Source organism: Diabrotica undecimpunctata, chromosome 7 (assembly GCF_040954645.1).
Source record: "Diabrotica undecimpunctata isolate CICGRU chromosome 7, icDiaUnde3, whole genome shotgun sequence".
In the NCBI taxonomy this organism is placed as follows: domain Eukaryota; kingdom Metazoa; phylum Arthropoda; class Insecta; order Coleoptera; family Chrysomelidae; genus Diabrotica; species Diabrotica undecimpunctata.
In genome coordinates this window covers 39,607,818-39,629,285 of record NC_092809.1, presented here as the reverse complement: position 1 = coordinate 39,629,285, position 21,468 = coordinate 39,607,818, and the positions used below count along the sequence as shown (strand labels likewise).

Sequence of the window (21,468 nt, the reverse complement as noted above, 5' to 3'; positions counted from 1 at the left end):
CTGAATGAATATCTCTACAAGGCCATGTAGAAAGCTGTACTGCTCTCAACGTCCAGATGTGTACGAATATTTTTGGGAGATACTCCTACATTTCAAGTCACCTAGGGCTCGATAACACGGAAAGAGTTCCCACCAGAGCTCAATTCTTTTGATACCGTAGGTATCTGGGATGAATGAATTTTCCCCTTAGAGTGAGTGTGAGCCGTATGGCTAAACCTGGATAGGTACTTACTGGTGTTTAAGCTAAGTTTAAAAATTATTATATATGTTTTAGGCTAATTTTTGTAAAAAAAATGGGTTGTCAAAATATATGTCTATTTTCATGCTTTATTTGTATAATAAAATGCTTTAAAAAAGGGGTTTTTAAGTGCTTTTTTTGCGATTCTTTATGATTTTAAATTCGAACTACGCGTATGGGGGAGTAATAACTAATGTTAGGACATGTGAAGAATAGTTAGGTATGGGAGAGACTGATACATTTCATGTGAAAATAGAATTGCATCATGACTTGGTGCTTCGGAATATTGTTAGGTATTGCATAAGAATACGCTTACCATCGATTTTCATTTCTTGTGACACGATAACACAATTTTAACATTTTTAATGATACATTAGATTCTTTTTTTGATCGTGGGAAATAATAAGATGTCCTCCAATGTGAGGTCCAATAATATCACGTCCATCAAGGTAGTCTTAGTAAGAGATGAAGCGATGTCTATGGATTCAAGTAAATAGTTGACATTTCCTACCGATATTATGCTGAAAGCTGCAAATTTTTGTTAAAATAACCACAATTTTGTTAACCGTACCAGTACAATCCTGTTTTTTCAATTTTTTTTACCTTCATACTTTGTTTAGATAATTCCACTAAAATATCAACTAAATTCTACTAAATGAAGGAATTCTTATAAACATAAAGAAAAAATCCGATTACTTTGCCAGTTATCAAACCACAAGCATTGATTACCAGTTTGTTGTGAATTCGGAGGTAGTTAAGTTCGAAAGAGGACGTTTAACGGTGCAATAATGAAGTTAATGATTCTGAGTGTTGCCGTAGTTTGTTTAATTTCATCAGCTGAGTGTAAAATTGAATTCAAATATCATAAGAATCCCGAATTAGAAACAGTTCTTAGATCATTAGAAAAGAAAGGAAAGAAGGTTTTGGAGACGCGTTTATACACTATTGGAAATTCTTCTAGTATAAGTAAGTTGACTACATTTATAAATACCTTTTTGAAATCGGCGAAGCGTACAAAAACATATTTTCTTATATTGCTGTATTTTTATAATTGGATATTTGGCACAAAAAGTGCCTCCCTAGTTCCCATAGCATTTCTAAAACCAAATTTGGTTTCTTCAAGATCTTCGTCGCATTTGCGCTTAATGTATTCTTATCTTAGCAAAATCTTAGGAGCGCGGCTCATTGGGCTAATTAATTGATGTTCTGAGCATTTTCTAGCATTGTGTTTTTCTAGGTATTGCGATAAAAATAGATTTAAGCCAGCCTGTCGATCACTCCAGTGTTATACCATGCGGTCCATATGTATGGAATAAATTTATTTTTAGCGTTGTTATGTACTATCTGAAAAAAACCTGAAACAGGTCGATTTTTATTCTTAAATTGACAATTTACAGTATGAAAATATTATCCCCTTCCAGCACCCCCTTTGAATTATAAGCACCCTCTCGAAAATTTTAAACAACAAAGGGGGTCGTGTGGCACATTGTTAGAAAGGGGTTTTAGTCCTCTGTTCAGAAATATACAGTTTTTTAAGTTTGGTACAATCATAACTAAGAAAAGTGATTTTTAAGATGTAAAATTTTGATAATGTCTCTATCACAAAGCTTTAGGTTGAATGAAGATAATAATGTCACATAATATTTAGAATGTATTTTTCAATGTAATTTTCAATTAAATTAAATGTTCAAAATGACCACCATTCACTTTTTGACAATAGCCGAGGCGATTTTGGAATTCTCGCACAACATTTTGTACGACCTCGGGGGTTATTTTGTTAATTTCTTCCGTTATCCTAACTTTTAAATCAGCAATACTGTTTGGTCAATTAAAATATACTTTAGATTTTAAATAACCCCATAAGAAGTAATCGAGAGGAGTCAAATCTGAGATCTAGCCGGCTATTCGATCGTTCCACGTCTTCCAATCCACCTATTGGGAAAACCTCGTTTAAATAATTTCTAACTATACGTGCAAAATGCGGAAGAGCTCTGTCTTATTGGCAGTAAATATATCGATCTATCTCATTTGTATGATTGACATCAGGAAAAAATCTTCGTAATGTAGGCACTAAAAAGTTAATCAAAAAATCTAGATAAATCTCACCATCAACTGTGCCCTCAAAAAAATAAGGACCAATAATTTTATTGTTAATGATACCAGCCCAAATGTTAATTTTTTTAGGATATTGCGTGAGTCTCACACACTAAGTGAGGAATTTCTCTGAGTTTGTTAACCGTTCCGTTTAATGAAACGTCGCTTTATCAGAAAAAACTATTTTGTTTATGAACTGCAAATCTGCGTTCATTCTGTCCATCATCATTTCACAGAATTCTTGCCTTCTATCGGTATCATCTTCATTTAACTCCTGAACTAACTGAACTTTGTAAGGATGGTATTTTTTTATGCAAAACTCTCAAAATAGATGATTTACTTACATCATTGACGGCGGTTAGTTTTCGAGTTGTCTTATGCGGATTTTCCTCAATCTCTAGAAGTACATCTTGTACTTGTTTAATTGTTTATTTGGCTTTTTGACTAATATTTTATTATCTTCAAAGTTTTTTCCCTAATATTTAGCAGAAACGATTCGAAAATACCTGATTATTTCTAAAGTATAGTTTAATAGACCCGGCAATATTGCTGATTTAAAAGTTAGGATAACGATAGAAACTAACAAAATAACCCCCGAGGTCATACAAAAAGTTGTACGAGAATTCCAAAATCGCCTCGGTTATTGTCAAGAAGTGAATAATGGTGGTCAAGTTGAACATTTAATTTAATTGTAAAAATCAATTTTCTCAGTTAGGATTGCACAAACTTAAAAAACTTTGTATTGCCGAACAGAGGACTAAAATCCCTTTCTAACAAGGTGCCACACGACCCCCTTTGTTACTTAAAATTTTCGAGGGGGTGCTTATAATTTAAAGGGGATGCTGGAAGGAGATATTATTTTCATACTGTAAATTGTCAATTTAAGAATAAAAATCGACCTGTTTCAGGTTTTTTTTAGATAGTACATAATAACGCTAAAAATGAATTTATTCCGTACATATGGACCGCATGGTATATTGTATTATAAAGGTTTACTACTACTTTTATGTTATCTTCATTTATTAGTTTCAGCAATTCAGTCGGTGTATTATATGGAATACAAGCTTTAGTAATTTTGGCATTTTTTATAACGTGTTTTACCTTTGGCTTTGATTATATAATTTCTGATTTTATAATGATTTTTGTCATCGTCAAACAATTCTAATATATATATATTATATAGTTGCCATTCTCTTCTTATTGCGTTCTCGTTAACAATGATTTTGTTGTTATTGTCAGCTAGCAGAGATGGAACTTGTTTTTATAATATCCAGTGGGATGGATCTCTTTATTATACAAGAAATGTATTACATCTACATATAAGTGTTACTCTGTGAAATGCCAAAAGTCAATCAAACATATAAATGCAGGTCTATTGTGTTTTAATGCTTTCTTTGTAATCTGTTTTACTTATAACAAATATTTCGTATGTACATGACCTTTCCATACGGAAACCTTGTTGTTCATCTGCTAAGTTTATGAGTTGATTTATTCGTTCTTGAAAAATGTTAGTTGTAAGTTTCAGGATAGTATTTAGCAAATTGATACCTCTGTATTTTTCTGGTTATTTCTTATTGCCCTTTTTGAATAATAAGATTAGCTCACTTGTCCTCCATTCTCATTTGGTATTTTAATGTGTCTTATATTCTTGATTATCAATGTTTTAATTGATCCGTTATTGCCTCTCCACCAAATTTCAATAATTCATTTGATGTCTCATCTTTATCTGCAGCTTTTCTGTTCATTAGTTTTTCAAGTGTTTTTTGTACTTCATGCTTGCTTATGTGAGCAGGATCGTTCCTAGGGTATTTGTTGGCCGGGTGCGAGAGTAATTTGGCCTCCTTCCTCAAACCCAATCATCCCAAAAAGTTAATAAGCAGTTGTAAATCAAAAAGCTAAAATAATTTTACGTTAAACAAAAAAACAAAATTGTAAGAAGCATACACAGTTTATTTAATTTGTAATGTTCTATGTTAAAGGAGTAAATACAGGTCAGGATATTATTTATTAATAAGTTATGTATGTATAACTTTGCTTTTCTGTTTTAACTATATCAGATACATCTATATTTTCTGAAATATCCTTTTCAAAACTAATGATGGATAGCCTTTTTTATCCCATTGTGGATGGTTGATAATTTTGGATTATTTTTAGTTTCGAAAAGCTTTTTTCGTCACTAGCTACTGTCACAAGTAATGTTAAGACAATTCGTTTGGGGGCTCGCGCCGCCCCCTTAACTGACCGCTCGGGTGCCCCGCACGTCTTACACCCACTAATCGAAACGGCCCTGTATGTGAGCATATAAGAGTAAACTTCTTCGTTTATGATAATTTCTGGTGTTTGTGGTTCCAATGTAATTTGTTGTTCTTCTGTATATACCTTCTTTAAATAGTCAATCCATGCACCCTTTTCGATGAGTTTCAGAACTATTAATTCCTTCACATTCGCTCTTTGACAAAGCTTCTTTAATAGAGTTTAAGGTACTTGTTTTAATTTTTGTGTGGTTTTCCTCGACTCTATTGCTTTGGATGTTATATGCGTTTCTGCATTTTTCTGCTATTGTTTTTTGGTAAAAATACCTTGTTGTCTACAGATTTTCGACTTTTATCTTTTTGGTGTATTCTGCAATTTTCTTTTTATGATATATATGTGTTTTCATTCGGATTTTCTCAATACTAGCTTATGATAGCCTTCTATCTCTGCCGATGTTAGTGCCCTTACATCTAAAATTTGGGAAGGGAGTAAATCATTAATATTTATCCTCTGGTATTTTTAAAGGTATACTAGTGTTGTTTGCAGGGAAACAAGGTATTATTAATACGTAATTCATTTGTGCTGTAGAAGTCCATCAGAAGATCTAACATCATCATTACCTTTGGTTCGACAATCCTCTGTGGATCCTGGTCTGCTCTAAGATTAGTCGCCATTCGGTTCGAATCTTCTGATCTCTAGTATGCCTAAGTCGGTCTCAACTCTAGCGAACCACCTAAGTCGTGGGGTCGGCCTATGCTTCTTCTTCCTATAAGTGTTCCTGTCGTTAGCTTTTTAGCAATCATGTTATCAGGCATTCGTATTATATGTCCGGCTCATCTAAGTCGCTGTATTTTAATGAACGTTACGACATCTGGTTCATTAAATAGTTAGTATAATTTGAAATTAAATCTTTTGGGCCACTGTCGTTGATCAGATATTTTGCGGAGTATTTTACGCTCGAATATTCCCAGAAGTCTTTCATCCCTCTGCGTTAGAGTCCATGCTTCCACCCCGTATGTGAGGACCGGCCTCAGCATTGTTTTGTAGATAATAATTTTAGTTTTTTAGTTTATTCGTCTTTTAATTTCTTCTCTTGTTTTATTGGTAGTAGTCAGTAGCGAGCTAAGGTATGTGAAGCTGTCAACACGTTCAAAGATATGACTTTCAAATGCTGTTTCTCATTCCTTATTTGCTAAATGATCCTTGGTAACCGTGTAACTGTGCAAACTTATAGCTTTTCGTAGAGAATATTTGCTAGTATTTTGTAAGCAGTTGTTAACAGGGTTATACTTCTGTCAGACTGGAGCTGATCGCCTTTTTGATGTAACAGGCATATCACGCCTTGAGACCATTCACACGGCATGGTCTCATTTTGCCAGACAAGAAGTAAAAGTTTATGCAGTGATTGTAGCAGGGCGTAGCCACCATTCTTGTAGAGCTCACTATAAATTTGATCAGTTCCTGGTGCTTTATCAATTTTAAACTTTTTAATGGCTTGGGCAACCTCTTCAGTGGTAGGTGGTCTTTCGTCTGGGTTGAATAGATTCCAATTATTTCGATCTGCTACGGTGTTATTTGCTTCTTCGATATAATGGGCGTTCAATTTTGCGTGGAAAAATTCAACCCATCGATTCAAGATTGTAGTATCACTTAAGATATTTCCTTCTCCATCTTTACAGCTATCTATTCTTGGCTTAAACTCTTTACTCATTTTGTTTACATTTCTGTAGAATGTTCGAGTTTCGTTTTGATTTCTTAGCCACTCTATGTTTTCTAACTTCTTTTCTTCAAATTGCCTGTTTTTCTTCTATGTAATCTTTTTTCTTCCCTTCTTGGGGTCCCGTATTCCTCCTTTGCTCTTCTTGTGCATCTAGCTTGATTTGTCTTTAGGTATGCTCTATTATTGTTATCTGTTGCTTCGTGGAACTCCTCGTCAAATCATTCGTTTTATCCAACTGGTTTGGTTTTCCCCAATATTTCCAATATCTGCTCAGTTATTATGTTTCTACATTTTATTCACAATTGATCAAATAGAATCTACAAGACTTGCATACGACCGATCATGACATATGACATAGAAGTGCGCGAATATACCCAAAACGAAACAGATGCTAAGGGTTGCCGAAATGAAAACCCTAAGAACAATAGTGGGCAAAACAAGAAGAGACAGGGTGAGAAATACAAACGTCAGCGAGCAGTGTAAAATTCGAGACATTGTAAAATGGGGAAGGTAGAGTAAGAGGATGTGGTACAATCATATAAGACGAATGGATGAGAATAGATTTCCAAAAATTGCCCTAGAAAACAACCCGCCCGGTTCAGGACTTTCGGAAGACCACCTAAAAGATGGAGGGATAGTTGGCAATCTACCTCCCAGGAAATTAACCAGAGGCAGCTTCAGAATTAAACAGATTGAGAGATCTCCAAGAAGTAGAAGAAGAAGAAGAAGAAGTTCACAATTCTTTCACATTTTCCCCGCTTTCCCTCATCAGTAGATCACCGTTTTTATTTCTGACAACTTAAAAACACTTAAGTGCACAAACGAACATCTAATGTACCAATGTATTGTAAAACATTTTCGGTTGCATTTAATAACTCATCAATAACTGCACGAAACCGCCTTTGGGGGTAAGGGCATTCTTCAACAATGTGTCGTTGCTCATCATAGTCACACTAAGCAGTAAGGACTTCTCCTTATCTATGTAAGCTGTCAGCACATTTCATTTTCATATTCATTCTTATTCTGTTAAGCCTTGTCCATGTATTACGGAACAGTTCAAAGTCTGGCGATTTCTCATCGATACAGGTCATTTCTCTCAGGTCTCTCTCTCAGTATCTTCTCCAGGCGTTGGTTAGACTGACATGTTCCTAATATAAGGAGGTAGCCTTTAACAGGAGTTGAGTCTATTGATTTCGATATCAAGCTTGTCATGGTGGATGAGTATAGCCTGATGGTGCATAGCCTGAATTTTTCTGTATTTTCTGAGAAGAGAATTACGCCTTCATAGTTTCGGCAATGGGATGTGATTCAGAATGTCAATAGTTCGTCTGATTTAATTTAGTGCCAATTAAGTGATGATGATATTGAAACAGCATATACAAAAATAAGAGGTAATTTACTAGAGGCAGCAGAGGAGGCACTCTGCTGGAAGGACCATTAAAAAAGGAGAAACACGAAAACAAAATAGCGTACGCGACTCAACAAATTTGAAGAATTAAAAAGCATAGAAACCTCACACATATTGCTGATTGAGTAACTTTCAAGAAAAAGCTACTATATTTGTTTAATTTTTGTAATTGAATTGAAAAATAAAAAGCTCGTTTTGTGATTTTACGTTATCTATGTGATTATAAATTAAAAGATTATACGTTGTATTCTATTTTTGCCACCATGTGGATTCTAGCAAACCCATGATAAATAGTAATCAGTGGAATCGTAAGAGTACTCACAACAAAAATGATAAAAGTTGGTTTTAACAGGAAAACCAACCGCAGTCTTACTGTTGATGATATCTCACTGTTTTTATCTACGCGTAAACAATACTACGACAGCTTGTATTTCGAAAATACCCAAGCTATTTTTACTTTTTAATTAATCGTACCTACATTGTTAATAAAATATCAAAATAGAAAAAGTATTTTTTGAATAGATATCATTCTAATTATTCAAAAGAAATAATATTCAAAGTTTTTAGTTAATATATACAAAGTGAGTTTTAAGTATGGAATGACTCTCGGAAACAAGAGAACAATTATCTCGGAAACGTCTTGCACGATTTCTATAGATTTTAGGTTGTAAGGGTCTTGTGATGCTGCTGATATTATGGTGGTATTTCCCTTGTTGTCCGTTCTTTCGTTGTTCTGGAAATTTTATGAACTTTCTTATTTCAAATGGGTCATCGTGTATATTTTTGACCTTTAAAGTCCTTAAGAAATACTGATTATTTTTCATGTAATGTACTCTATACCTAAATGCCATAACTTCGGAGTTAATGCTACATTTACATTATCTTCATGTCGTCGGTCAGATAGCCAAGCCGGCTGGGCGTCCGGTTCTCATTCGCTTCATTGCGAGTGGTTCAGTGGATGTGAGTTCGATCCCCAGCTCGATGTACAGAAAACAAAAAGGCTAACGCAGCAGTTTAAAATTCTAAATGAATCTGCGGCTTAGACGAGAATATGCTGGTGTCTGATCGGCCTATGGTAGAGCCGTACGGCAAGAGATAAGGGCTTGCAGCTCGGTGATACTCCTCCATAGATCCCTACCGGAAGGGCGTACCGCCTAAATACCGGTGTATATAATAACTTTTTTAAATTCTTGTGATAGAATAACTCTCAATTTCCCTTATTTATGCTACCCGTAGAATCATTGTAAGTTGTTTGGGATAAACAAATTAACTAACAAATCCGTAAACTTATTTTTCCAAAGCCATGTTAGAGTTGCTTCTCAAGACAGGAAAGATTTATTTTCACGTTCAGAGCGTCTGTGAATAGCCGTTCTGATGATCCCTTTTAGGGTGAAATACGTATAAGCGTATATACAGACGCGCTATACGTGAAATCAAATCTTAACTGTCTTTTTCCTTAAATTGACTAACTTTTAAACTAATTGATGAATTACTATGAAATTTTAACCACATTTTTAACACTGTAAGACCTAACTTTCCATGTAATATCAAGGTTGGATCGTTACGGCAGACAATTCTTGAGTTTTGTGAGATTCCTAATTTCCGACCCCATTATTATTTGAAAAACTCGGGCAGTACTCAACGATAATATAAAACACAATGAAAGTAATGAGAAGGTTAGAGAGAACTCAGATATCACACAAAATTGAACATAGTTCTTCTAAAATCAAAGAAAAGGGAGAAGATTAAGACGAAATTATAATCAAAGTGAACGAGAAGTCATATAAAAAGCACATATTTTTCTCCAAATGCGATACAGCTCAAATCAGACCCTAGCCTTCCCAGCATCTGCCTCCAAGCATCCGTTTCCTCGGCTGCTCTCCTCCAGTTATTTACCCTCAATATCTCTCAGCATCGGTTCTCACTTCGTCTATCCACCTCTTCCTTGGTTTTCCTACTGGACGACATCCCACAATACTTCCACTAAGCGTTCTACTAGCTGTTCTGTTACTATTTATTTTTATAAGGTGACCTACCCAGAGCAATCTTTATATTTTTGCATAATTTTCTACATCCGGTATTCTTTGTAATATTGATATAATTGGTGGTTGAACCTTATTCTCCACACACCATTGTCGCAAATGGGTCGCAATATCCTTCTCAATATCTTTCTTTTAAAAGAATTAATAAAGTTTATTGTATTTTCTCTCATGACCCATGTTTATACGCCATATGTTGCTATTGGTCGTATGATGGTTTTATATATTTTTAACTTTATTCCTCTATGGATGTCTTTGGATTCAAACACCTATAACAGAGAGCAGTATGATCTGTTAGCAAGGATTATCATTTACCGGATATTCTTCTCCGCGCTTACTTATCCCTTTCTTAGTTATCCGTACTTCCAGGTATGTTTTACAACTTCAATATTTGCTTCGTCTGTTTTTAGCAAGTTTCGTTGTTTCTTTGTTTTTATTTGGGCTTTATCTACAATGAATACTATACCTATTTCTTCCCAAAGTTCTGTGATGTCTCTTACGGTTCAGTCTATTAAGTTTACATTCTCTGTGTACATTACAATCTGTTGAGACTTTGGGCTTAGAGATAATTTTCTACAACCTTTTAATATATTCCATATATGTTTAAGAAATTTGATATGCATATATACATATACATATATAGTTTGTTTTCTATATTTTTCTATATTTCCTGACCGTAAACTTTTAAATAGAAACTTTTTTATTTCCTGGGTTTATCGGTTTGTTATAAATAAAACCTCCACTGTTTCACCCATGTCCTCGTTTTCCCCTTCGTTCTTTTTCTTTGCCTAGTCAGTTTTCTCCTCTCGACTGTCATCTTCTTTTCCTTCCGCTATTGCTGCTGCTGCCAGCTTCTCTTCGCCTATATCCTTCATATACTCTCCTACCCTTATACTTCTGTTCTATTACTTCTTACTTTATTGTTATTTTTATTAAATATTTTTACATTTTTCTTCCCACAAGTTGGGTTGATTCTTCGGTCCAGCGGGGCAATGCGCCCGTACTCCGCCAAGGCTATAATCCATTTCGGTTCCCCCCCTCCTTAGGGCATCGCTTGAGACTCACTTTTCCCCTTGCCCTATGCTGCCCTTTGCATATTCATTTGTTCTCAGTGGTTTTTTCCACTGATTTTTGTATTATTGGAGGTTTTCTCGTAGGGTGTAGGTTTGGGTATCAGGACGTGTATGATGGATAGGCGTGGGTGTCGTATGATAGTTGGAAGTTTTTGCTATCACACAGGGATAATTTAGGAACTTGGGTAATAAACAGCGGACAGCTGCTCTATTCAGTCGCCTTTTACGACAAACAGGATTAGCCGTGAAAGTATTGTACTTGAGCGGCCCGCGTTCACACGGGGAAAGATTCAGTACCCTGGATCATATTTATACACATTGTAAGTAGGAGTCTGGATTACTAAAGATCTAAATCCGAAATCAGAAATTTCATCAAGAATAGAACAATCAAGAGTAGCCTTTTTGAAGGTGAGGAAATTTCTAACTAACCAAAGTCTCAATCTGCAAATCCGATATCGTATGGTAAAAGTTATATCCACTCTATTCTTGATTATGGTGCCGAAGCTTGGACTGTTAATGTTGACTTAAAGAGAAAGCTGGAAGCTTTTTGGATGTGGCTTTTTAGAACAATTTTAAAAATACCATGGACCGATCATATTACGAACGAAATGGTGTTGCACAGAATAAGAAAAGACTTTTACCATCATTAAAAGAAGAAAAACAGCATATCCGTGACACATACTTGGAAATGAGAAGTACGAGTTGTTGCAGCTGATTATGAGGGGTAGTGAAGCTGGCTGAAAAACATTCGCGACTGGACTGGAGTGGAGTGGATTGGAGTCGGCACTAGAAGAAGAAGAAGACGCTTCGAGAACGATCTAATGAGTAGAGCTAAATAATATGAAACACCGCTAGCATTAGCCTTCATAGATTTCGAAAAGGCTTTCGATTCTATATACCCAAAAAAGTAAAAGAAGCTTTGACCAACCAAGGCATTGACAAACCGTACATAGAGACTTTAGCAAATATATACAGAAAAGCAAAAGCTAAGGTAAAAATTTATGAAAACACTGCATAATGTCCAAATACCAGAGGTGTCCGACAAGGAGACGCAATATCTCCAAAGTTCTTCACCGCAAATCTAGAAAATATAATCAAAAAAATGAAATGGTAGAACAAAGGCATATTCATTGATGGAAAATACCTTAGCTATCTAGAATTTGCAGATGATATCTGATTGCTAATAATCCTGCAGAACTAGAAGACCTTATGAGCGATCTAAATGAAGCTAGCAATGAAGTTTGCCTAAAAATGAACTTCACAAAAACCATGTACAACAAGCTAGTGGGTGTCCAAGATGTAATAATAAACAACAATGTACTTAAGATAGTAGACGAGTATGTATACCTGGGCCAATTACTACATAAATCTGGCTCCTTACTCCCAGAAATCAATAGAAGAATGAAATTGGCTTAGACATCTTTTGATAGAAATGCACTTATATTCAAATCGAAAATGTCACTCCGCCTGAAGAAAAAAGCATTCGATCAGTGTATACTACCAATCATAACGTACGGCTGCGAAACTTGGACACTAAAGAAAGAGATAATAGCGAAACTCAAAGTCATTCAAAGGTCAATGGAGCGATGCATGCTAGGATTACAAGGACAGATCGAAAAAAAAAATTGAATGGATCAGACAGAAACCCAAGGTCACTGATGTAATCCACAGAATTAAATCTTTAAAATGGCAGTGAGCGACACATTTAGCGAGAAGAACTGATAATAGATGGTCCACTAGAATTACACTGTGGTATCCAAGAGGCGTAAAGAGACCAAGAAGACGTCCAAATTTAAGATGAGACTATGAAATAAAGAAACAAGCCGGTACAACATGGTATAGAAAATCGAATATTAGACAATCGTGGGTCGAAATGAAGAATGATTGTGTAAGGAAGGCTGCACCATAATCAATAGAATCCGCAGAGTATGATGATAACAATGATGATGATGATGATGACATAATATATATATATATATATATATATATATATATATATATATATATATATATATAATATATATATATATATATATAATAATATATATATATATATATATATATATATATATATATATATATATATATATATATATATATATATATATATCTGGTATTCTCCTAAAGTGGCTCAATCTCTTTTTTATGATCCACGTAAACACCTTATAGCTCACACAGAGTAAGTAAGGCCTCTATAGTTTTGTAGCTCCCTTCTTGTGGATTGGGCATATAATTGTTTTTTTAGTCTCCTGGAATTTCATCTGTTTTCCACACGTCTGCTATTAGTTTAGACAATCTACAGCTATCAGTGAGTGTCCTCCAATTTTGAGAATTTTAGCTGGTATTTTTTCAATACCACCGGCTTTATTATTCTTCAGTGTTTTAATGGTATGTGTTATTTCCTGTATTATGAGTGGGTATGTTAATTCATTATTATGTTTATGATCTGTTATCTCCGAGAAAGTGCACACGGATAAATAAAGATTTAGTACTTTAAACAAACTTATTTATTAATAATAAAAGCCTAATATATTTGTTTAAATTTTATATCAAAATAGTTTAAATTTCTTTCTTTTTTTTAGCAAATCCAGTACCATTGTGGGTTTTAGAGCTAACTGCAGCGAAGAAGACACAATATGGCGTTCCAAATGTGAAATTGGTTGCCAATATGCACGGGAATGAAGCAGGAGGAAGGGAGATTTTATTACATTTTATAGAGTATATATATTGTTATGATATGCAAAATCGAGAAAAATATTGGGTTGATTAAAATATTTCAAAGTTCAAAAACATTAAAATAATTCAGATAAGTAGGATTAACCAACAAACATTTCGAAGAAGGAAAGTTATTAAATTCTTGGATTACCTGTACTAAACAAAATGTAAGCTATACATAAATTATTTCTTTGTTATACTTGAGTGGCCCGCATAATTTTAAGTGAAATCCAAAAACAATTGAACCGGGTTTTCCAAATACATTAATGCAGTGATTAGAGACAATAGAAGAGATTTTAGAAAGAGGTTTTTGTTAGTTTTTAAGAATTTTTAAGAAAAATATTATTTGTAAATAAGTTTTAGGAAATTTTATAATTATAGGTAAAAATTTGTTTGTTATCGAAATGAAAAAATGGGGGAATTGTGACGAGTTTTGATTGGCGGAGATTGAAAAAGGTGGGATAGGTATGTAGGAATGAAAGTTTAGCTAGATTTAGGAGAGAGAAAAGATAATCAGTTGGTTTTCCAAGTCTGTAAGACGAACAGTGATTGTTCTCTGACGGTTCCCGAGATGTAGCAAGCAGTAGTGTTGAATGTTAGTGAGTTTTTGTGGAGTTAGTGTATCTGACAGAAGCTGAAGCAGCAAAATATTGTAAGTCATATTTTTCTACTTATATTCCAAGAGTCACTGTTCAGGCCAACGAGAGATTCAGTTTATCGTAAAGAGAAGATATTCCAAGAGTCATTTTTCACTCGGGCCAACGAGAGATTCAGTTTATCGAGAGGAGAAAGGCTATCATAATTTGAATGATTTGTGCTTTTGAAGGAGATCATTAAGGACGATATACTTGCAACAATCTGTTGTACGATTGCTGATTACATAGGGAGCGGTTGAGAGGAGATAATATAGTCTACAAGGAACAAGGATTTGGACCACTCATCATCAGAGAGAGATATTTTTGTTTTATGCAGTTTTTTTCTTTTATTGATAACACAATTTTTACACTTAATTTAGAAAGGATATGAATATTTTGATTAGGAGAGTTAGAATAGTTTGGAATTTTGAGATTTCAATTAATATTGTTTGTACCATTAATTTTGATTGTTCACGTACGTAGAACAAAATTTTGAGAATCGTTATATGAGATTTGTTTATTGAAAACTTTTGAGTGTGAATTTATTTCATTATTTTTATTTCAATATATAGTGTTAGATCATATGTGTTTTTTATTATTCCGGTATTCTTTGGACATTACCTTTCACATGTAATAGCATAGATATTGAAGCACGAATTAACCCTGAGATAAAAGAATTAAAAATTGTGATAGAGTCATAATCATATCATTTAAATAATTTTAATTAATCAAAAAATTAATTAGCTAATTATTGCTTGGCGCACCAAGACTTTAAATATCACAATAATATATATATATATATATATATATATATATATATATATATATATATATATATATATATATATATATATATATATATATATATTTCTAAAGTATTCAACTAGTGAATTCAGAGGTTGAATCGGCCATTCAAGTTCATCATCATCATCAATGGCGCTACAACTCTTCGTGAGTCTTTGCCTCGTTTACTATTGCCTTCCATGTTTGTCGGTCCTGTGGCAGTAATTCCCATTGTCGCACTCCCCTTTTCTCTAGATCTTCTTTGACTGCATCTTTCCACCTTTTTCTATTCAAGTTGACAAATAAAAAAAGAAGTCAACTACTTCATATCGAAGACGTTTCGCTTTATATTTCTAAAGCTTCATCAGTTCTCTAAAATACAATAGATGACATAGAGTTTATAAGAAATACAGATGTTAAAAGTTTATAACTTACAACTCAATATGTAGTATATTATCAATGTTCTTATATATGTAATGTGAACTTTACTCATTATTTAAAACTAACTTAACAAAAAAAACAAAAAACAAAAAAAAAAGTTTTTTGGCGATTCACCATCCGGTATATATATATATATATATATATATATATATATATATATATATATATATATATATATATATACCCACAAAACCAAGTTTGGAGTTGGAGTCAATAAAATTGGCTGACGAAAAACTAATTTTTAAATACTCTAGGTTTTAATTGCGAATACAATTATTTTCAAGAGCTAAAATAAAAATTAACTGATTAAGTGGAAATCATTTTAAAAATTTTAAAATATCATTTTAAAAATTTTCATGTTAAAATAAATTAAACTACAAACTAATTTTCTCTCGAGTTTGGCATTCATGACATTAACCGTTATTTTGTACTTCCTATTGGTTGCTAATTATTCTATTCTAATTTGTTTAGTCCGCTGTCCGCTTTTTTAGCAATTTCATTAACAAACCTAATGTTATTTGGTGAGTACCTAACTAATTTTTTACAATGATTCGTTCTACCTTATCAGATGATTTTTGTTTTAGCTTTTGAAAATAATTGTATCCACAATTGAAAGCTCAAGTAGTTAAAAAATAGTTTTCTAACAGCCTCTTTTATTGACTCCAACCCACCCAAACTTACATATATAAACAGTGTGTCAATTTTAAAACTATTCAAAAATGGGCTCTATCTCATGAACAAAAGCTGATATCGAAAAATGCTTAAAACCGTCTCTAGGATGGTAAGAGGAACTAAAATGGCATGAAAGAGAACTCACCCCCATCAACACCCTAGACCCCACCAACCACAATTAAATAAAGTTTAAATTGCAAACCCCTACTTGTGATACATCATTGGAAGGACTAAAAAATACTATCCAATAGTATAAATAATAATTATACAGGGTGAAGCCAATAATTGTGAAACTCTGGCTTAAATGGAAAATTTAATGAGGTGTTTTTTGAACTACAAATTTGTTAATAATGTCAATTAAGTAAATGCTTAAAGTGGGTTCCGTTGTTTTGTAAACAATAATACAGGCTATTTTGAAATTCTGCACGAATTTTGGCAAATCTTGTTCTAGTAATAGCGCGTAATAGGTGGCGGTAAGTCTGGTGACCTCGGTGGCCACTCAAAAGGACCTCCCCTTCTAATTCATTTGTTTGGACAATTAGTATCCAACCAGTGCCTAACTGGAGCTGCATAGTGAGGAGGTGGGCCATCTTGTTGGAAGTGTATCAAACCTTCGTCTAGAGCTAGGTTGCCCTAATTGTCTCTTTGGTTCTCTAATTCATGCACAAATAAAGGTTCGATGGTGTTTTCCAGCATATCGAGATAAATGTCGCCACTTAAATTGCCTGGTATGAACAAGGGGCCAATTATAGCATCGCCTAATATTCCTGCCCAAACACAGGATATTGAGTGTGACCTTCTCTGAATCGATGCGGGTTCGCATCACTCCAGTACCGACAGTTTTGTTTATTTACATTACCATTCAGCATAAAAATACATTCATCAGTGAAACAAATATTTTTTCATTCCCGGTTCAACGCGAATTCTTTCAGTCATGAGTTCACAAAACTCAATTTGTCGGTCTGGATCATCATCGCCTAGTTCTTGAAGTATTTGTGTTTTGTACGGGTGAAACTTATGTAATTTCTAACCGACTCATGTGAAAGTCCTGTCATTGCAGATACTTGACGTGTTGATGCAGTAAGCTCTATTGCAAAATTTCCAAGGACCTCAATTTGGAATGCTTCATTCAGTAATCTTGGGGCATCCCTTTTTTTATTTTGTACTGATCCCGTTTCTCTAAACTTTTCAACTAAATCGCAAATGTACACGTGACTTACATTTTTGTTTGGATGCCTTTTGGATGAATGATGAAAACTAATGGCATTTAATATTCTAAAATAAACGAATCTGACAGAACCCAAAAACAGATGTTTTCAACTTGTTTTACAAAAACGGCAAATTAAGTTTTTATTTAACGAAAAAAAATTCCGACGGGCACTTATCATTAAAAATAATAGTCAGGGAGATAGCATTACAATTACCAAAGTCATAGTAAGCCGGCTGATATTAACACCCTGTATAATTATTAAACAATAAGTATAATTATTAAACCTCATTCAATTTTCCATTTTAGGAAAAGTTTCACAATTATTGCTTCACCCTATATAATTATTATTTATACCATTGGATAGCATTTTTTTTTAAATCTTTTTGTACGTGAGATATAGCCCATGGTAAGTTTTAAAATTGACACACTGTATATATATATATACATATATATATATATATATATATATATATATATATATATATATATATATATATGTATATATACGTATATATATATATATATATACGTTGTTATTTTTATTTGTTGCCATAGAAATTGAATGGAGGCACAAGATCAAAACAGATTGAAAATTATAAGGGAGATCTATGTCCAGCAGTGGACAAGCGACGATTGAATAATGATATAATTCTAGCTATCTATACGAATACACTACTAAGTATTTTTGACTTTGTGGTCATTTGTATTTATTTGCACTAAATAATATGCATTGTAATTTATAATCTATTTTTTGTTGGATATTTATATACGTAATTATCAAATTTAGTTGCAATTTTTTATAAAATAAATATTGTTGTAGTATTTGATAGACCAATACAGCCAAAAGAACGAAACAGTGCTTTGGCTTCTTCAAAACACTAAACTCCACGTAATTCCAACAATAAATCCCGACGGTTTTGCCAATGCTGCGACTGTTTGTGACGGAGCTACCGGCAGATTCGTTTTAATCGACGGAAGCAAAATCGATTTAAACAGAGACTTTCCCAACTACTTTCTGCCCAGTCCAGAGCAAGAAGAAGCAAAGGAGACGAAAGCAATAATAAAATTAATGAAAGATACTAAATTTATATTGTCTGCGGCACTTCACGAAGGTGCACTAGTTGCCAACTACCCTTATGATCTCAATCCCGGTGAGTATCTTCGTTTTTTTGTTTAAAACCAAACTAATCTTCACATATAATGTTGCTCTGTTTATTGGAAACAAATAAGGTAATTCCACAAGGAAAATGAAATTCCTGTAGTTGGCTGTATATCATAAATCACAAAAGTTTTATTTAAAAATCCTGTATAAAAGGATTAATCCTGTATAAATATTTAAAAGACCCTTTTACGCTACATCACAGATCATTTTCGGTCTAATAAGTCCATCATCAGTGTATTTACCTGTAATAAATATTATAAGTATTACCACTTTAGTGAATACAAACATAAAGATTAAAGTTTGACTAAGGTTAGAAAAGCAATTAAATACTTACCAGTACATTAGTCAAGCCACTAAATATTTGGGTAAAAACCCTTAATCCGCTAATCCGCCTGATCATCGTTTATGGAATTCCAAGTACTTTTAGGGCATGGCGCATACGCCTTCTTATTACAGAATCTTAAGTGTGTTTGAAATCTATAAAGAGGAGGTTTAGTTTTAACTATTGCTGGTACGTACTGCTTTGAATCATTTTTATCACGAATATTTGATCTATGGTGGATCTGCCCTTTTTAAATCTTCCAACCTGCTCGTTTAAGTGTCTTTACAGACTACTTATGACTCTAGAGTCCCTTATATGTAACATACAGAAGAGTGATACCCCTTTCTATACGGTTTTCGCACACTGCTTTATCTCTTTTCTTATGAATGGGACATACTATTGCCTCTCTCCATACCTCCGGCATTTCCTCTTGCTTCCAGATTTTCGTCAGCAGACTACATATCCGCGTTATTAGTGCCTCTCCCCCATGCTTGATTAGTTCTGAAGGAATACCGTTGCTGCCTGCACTTTTATTATTTTTCATGCTATATATGATTTCTCTTATTTCTTTCACGGCGGGAGTCTCCATTGGTTCCATCGACTTGTTGTTGACTTCCCCTATCACTTCCACTTGCTCCTTATTATTTTCATCCGGATTTTTATTAAGCAGCTCTCTGAAATGCTTTTGACATCTATCTGGTTTCCAATGATTATCTCTTATGAGATGCCTTTCTTTACTTTTGTAGTAATTCTGTTTTTTTACGCCTTGGTTACTGCTCCTTTTCGTTTCCTGGTAGAAGTTTCTCACATTTTTTTATTAATGTAATGTTCTTCAATCTCTTAAGGCTTTTTATCCATACGCTCCCTTTTCTTCCTGCCACATAATTTTTCGCGAGTCTTGTCTCTGCTTCATATTTACTTTTATTTTCGTCATTTGATTTGTCCACATAGTTTAGTCTCGTCTCGTTTCGTTTGTTAAGGCTTTCTTGCAATCGGCATCAAACCAGTCTTTATCTCTCCCCTTTTTTACTTGACCTAACCACTTTTGAGCTTCTTCTGTTATTCCCCCGCCCACTCCATTTCGATATCACTTTGATTTTCGCTTTGAAGTAATTTTGCTGTCACGTCTGCATGGAAGTTGTCAGCGGTGTCTTTGTTCCTGAGTTTGTCGACGTCATATTTTTTATACGATATTCTCTGTTCTCTGACATTTAGGATAGTTTCCCTTAATGAGGGGGAGCCTTGTAACTGGCTCCGTGCATAAGAGGGTTGGAAATCTTTTGATTCCAAGCCTTACTTCAAAGGACTTGTGAGTGGATGTATCTCCATAGGTTTGGTTCTTCAGTGACCGTTGAAGGATAAGGATTGTTAATATGAGCAAATATAACTCCAGAGAAATAAAATCACCTTTAGTTTATCGACTTATAATTAACTATTTTTAAAGTAAAGAAGCCTCAATACGGACGTAGCTGACAGTACAATATCAAATAATTCTTTCTTTATCACACGTAAAAGAGAAAACCGTATTTATGACAAAAATGCCCGATTTCGGCGTAGAGAAATATTTTATACATGAATTGAGAGTGTTTTAAAATGCACATGCCTCAAGGGCGGTGTGTGAGAACGAACTAATAAAATACTACTCGATGCGTAAAAGTGAAGATTACGCCTCTTGTATTTAGGTGTGAAAACTATTTAAGAGGCTGTGGAGCCAATAAGTCGGCTATCCCGAGCAAACTTGATATAAGTGAATATTTTACTTATTCTACACTAAGAAAAGTGTAAAGAACTATATTTTTATTTTATATTTTAAAATGATATGTTCATTTCTGGAACATAGATTGCCCGCGTTGAAGTATTTACTTCAAAACGAAAGAAAGAGTGATTTGAGAAAGTAAGCAAACTTAACTTAAATGTAATTTAAGAAATAACTATTCCTAAACTAGAGTAATACATATAAATGTGACAAAATTTAAAATTTTAATTTTCTACTTTGTCCACAGGAAGAGGACAGAGTTTTGTAATGGGTCTGTTAAAATATCCATCTCTAGTCTTTATTTTAACACTACGGACCTTATCGTCCTTACCAGTAAACAATTCAACAATTCTTGCCAATGGCCAGTGTAGGGGTGGAACTTTATCTTCCTTTAATAGAACTAAGTCGTTAACTTCAAGGTTCTTCTGTGTTAAATCAGCCATTAACTGGGTGGCTGTCTGTGCTTTAAATTTAAAACAATCGTGACATTTATTAATTATTCTTTTAGTTTCTTTGAGACCATTTAGACACCAATATCTTAAACGAAAATTGGAAAGAGTATTTTGAGGGCCTGCATGACATAATCTTATATGTTCTCTATGCAGCATTAATTTTACTATGTGATTATTAGAGGGTAGAAGTAATGGGTACTTCTGTTCATATGGGACGTCTGAGTACCTTAGACGACCACCTACACGAATCATTTGCTGATTATCTATGAATGGGTTGAGTTTTAAAATTGTTCTATTTGAAATTATCTCCTTATTTTCAAGACAAGAAAATTCTCGTAAAAAGTGTGCTGTTTGCAAAAGTTTTATTATTAAATTTTCATCATTTTTTAATTCTGAAACAGAGAAGGGTCCAACATATTTTTCATTTGGAAACTTGAAATTGTGAATGTACCTGAGAATAAGTGCGATACTGCGTTGTAGTTTTGAGAAGTTTGA

The 21,468-nt window shown here is 33.8% G+C and overlaps 1 protein-coding gene across 1 annotated transcript in view; it reads left to right on the top strand.

Moving 5' to 3' along the window:
- Nucleotides 1-674: 674 nt before the first annotated feature.
- LOC140446342 (carboxypeptidase D-like) overlaps nt 675-21,468 on the top strand; it is a 43,558-nt gene continuing 22,764 nt past the window's right edge. The window contains exons 1-4 of the mRNA XM_072538885.1: nt 675-1,204; nt 13,408-13,543; nt 16,177-16,180; nt 18,102-18,432. Coding sequence (XP_072394986.1) covers nt 1,027-1,204; nt 13,408-13,543; nt 16,177-16,180; nt 18,102-18,432 — 649 coding nt within the window. The 5' untranslated portion in view covers nt 675-1,026. The remainder of the gene's footprint in view (nt 1,205-13,407; nt 13,544-16,176; nt 16,181-18,101; nt 18,433-21,468) is intronic.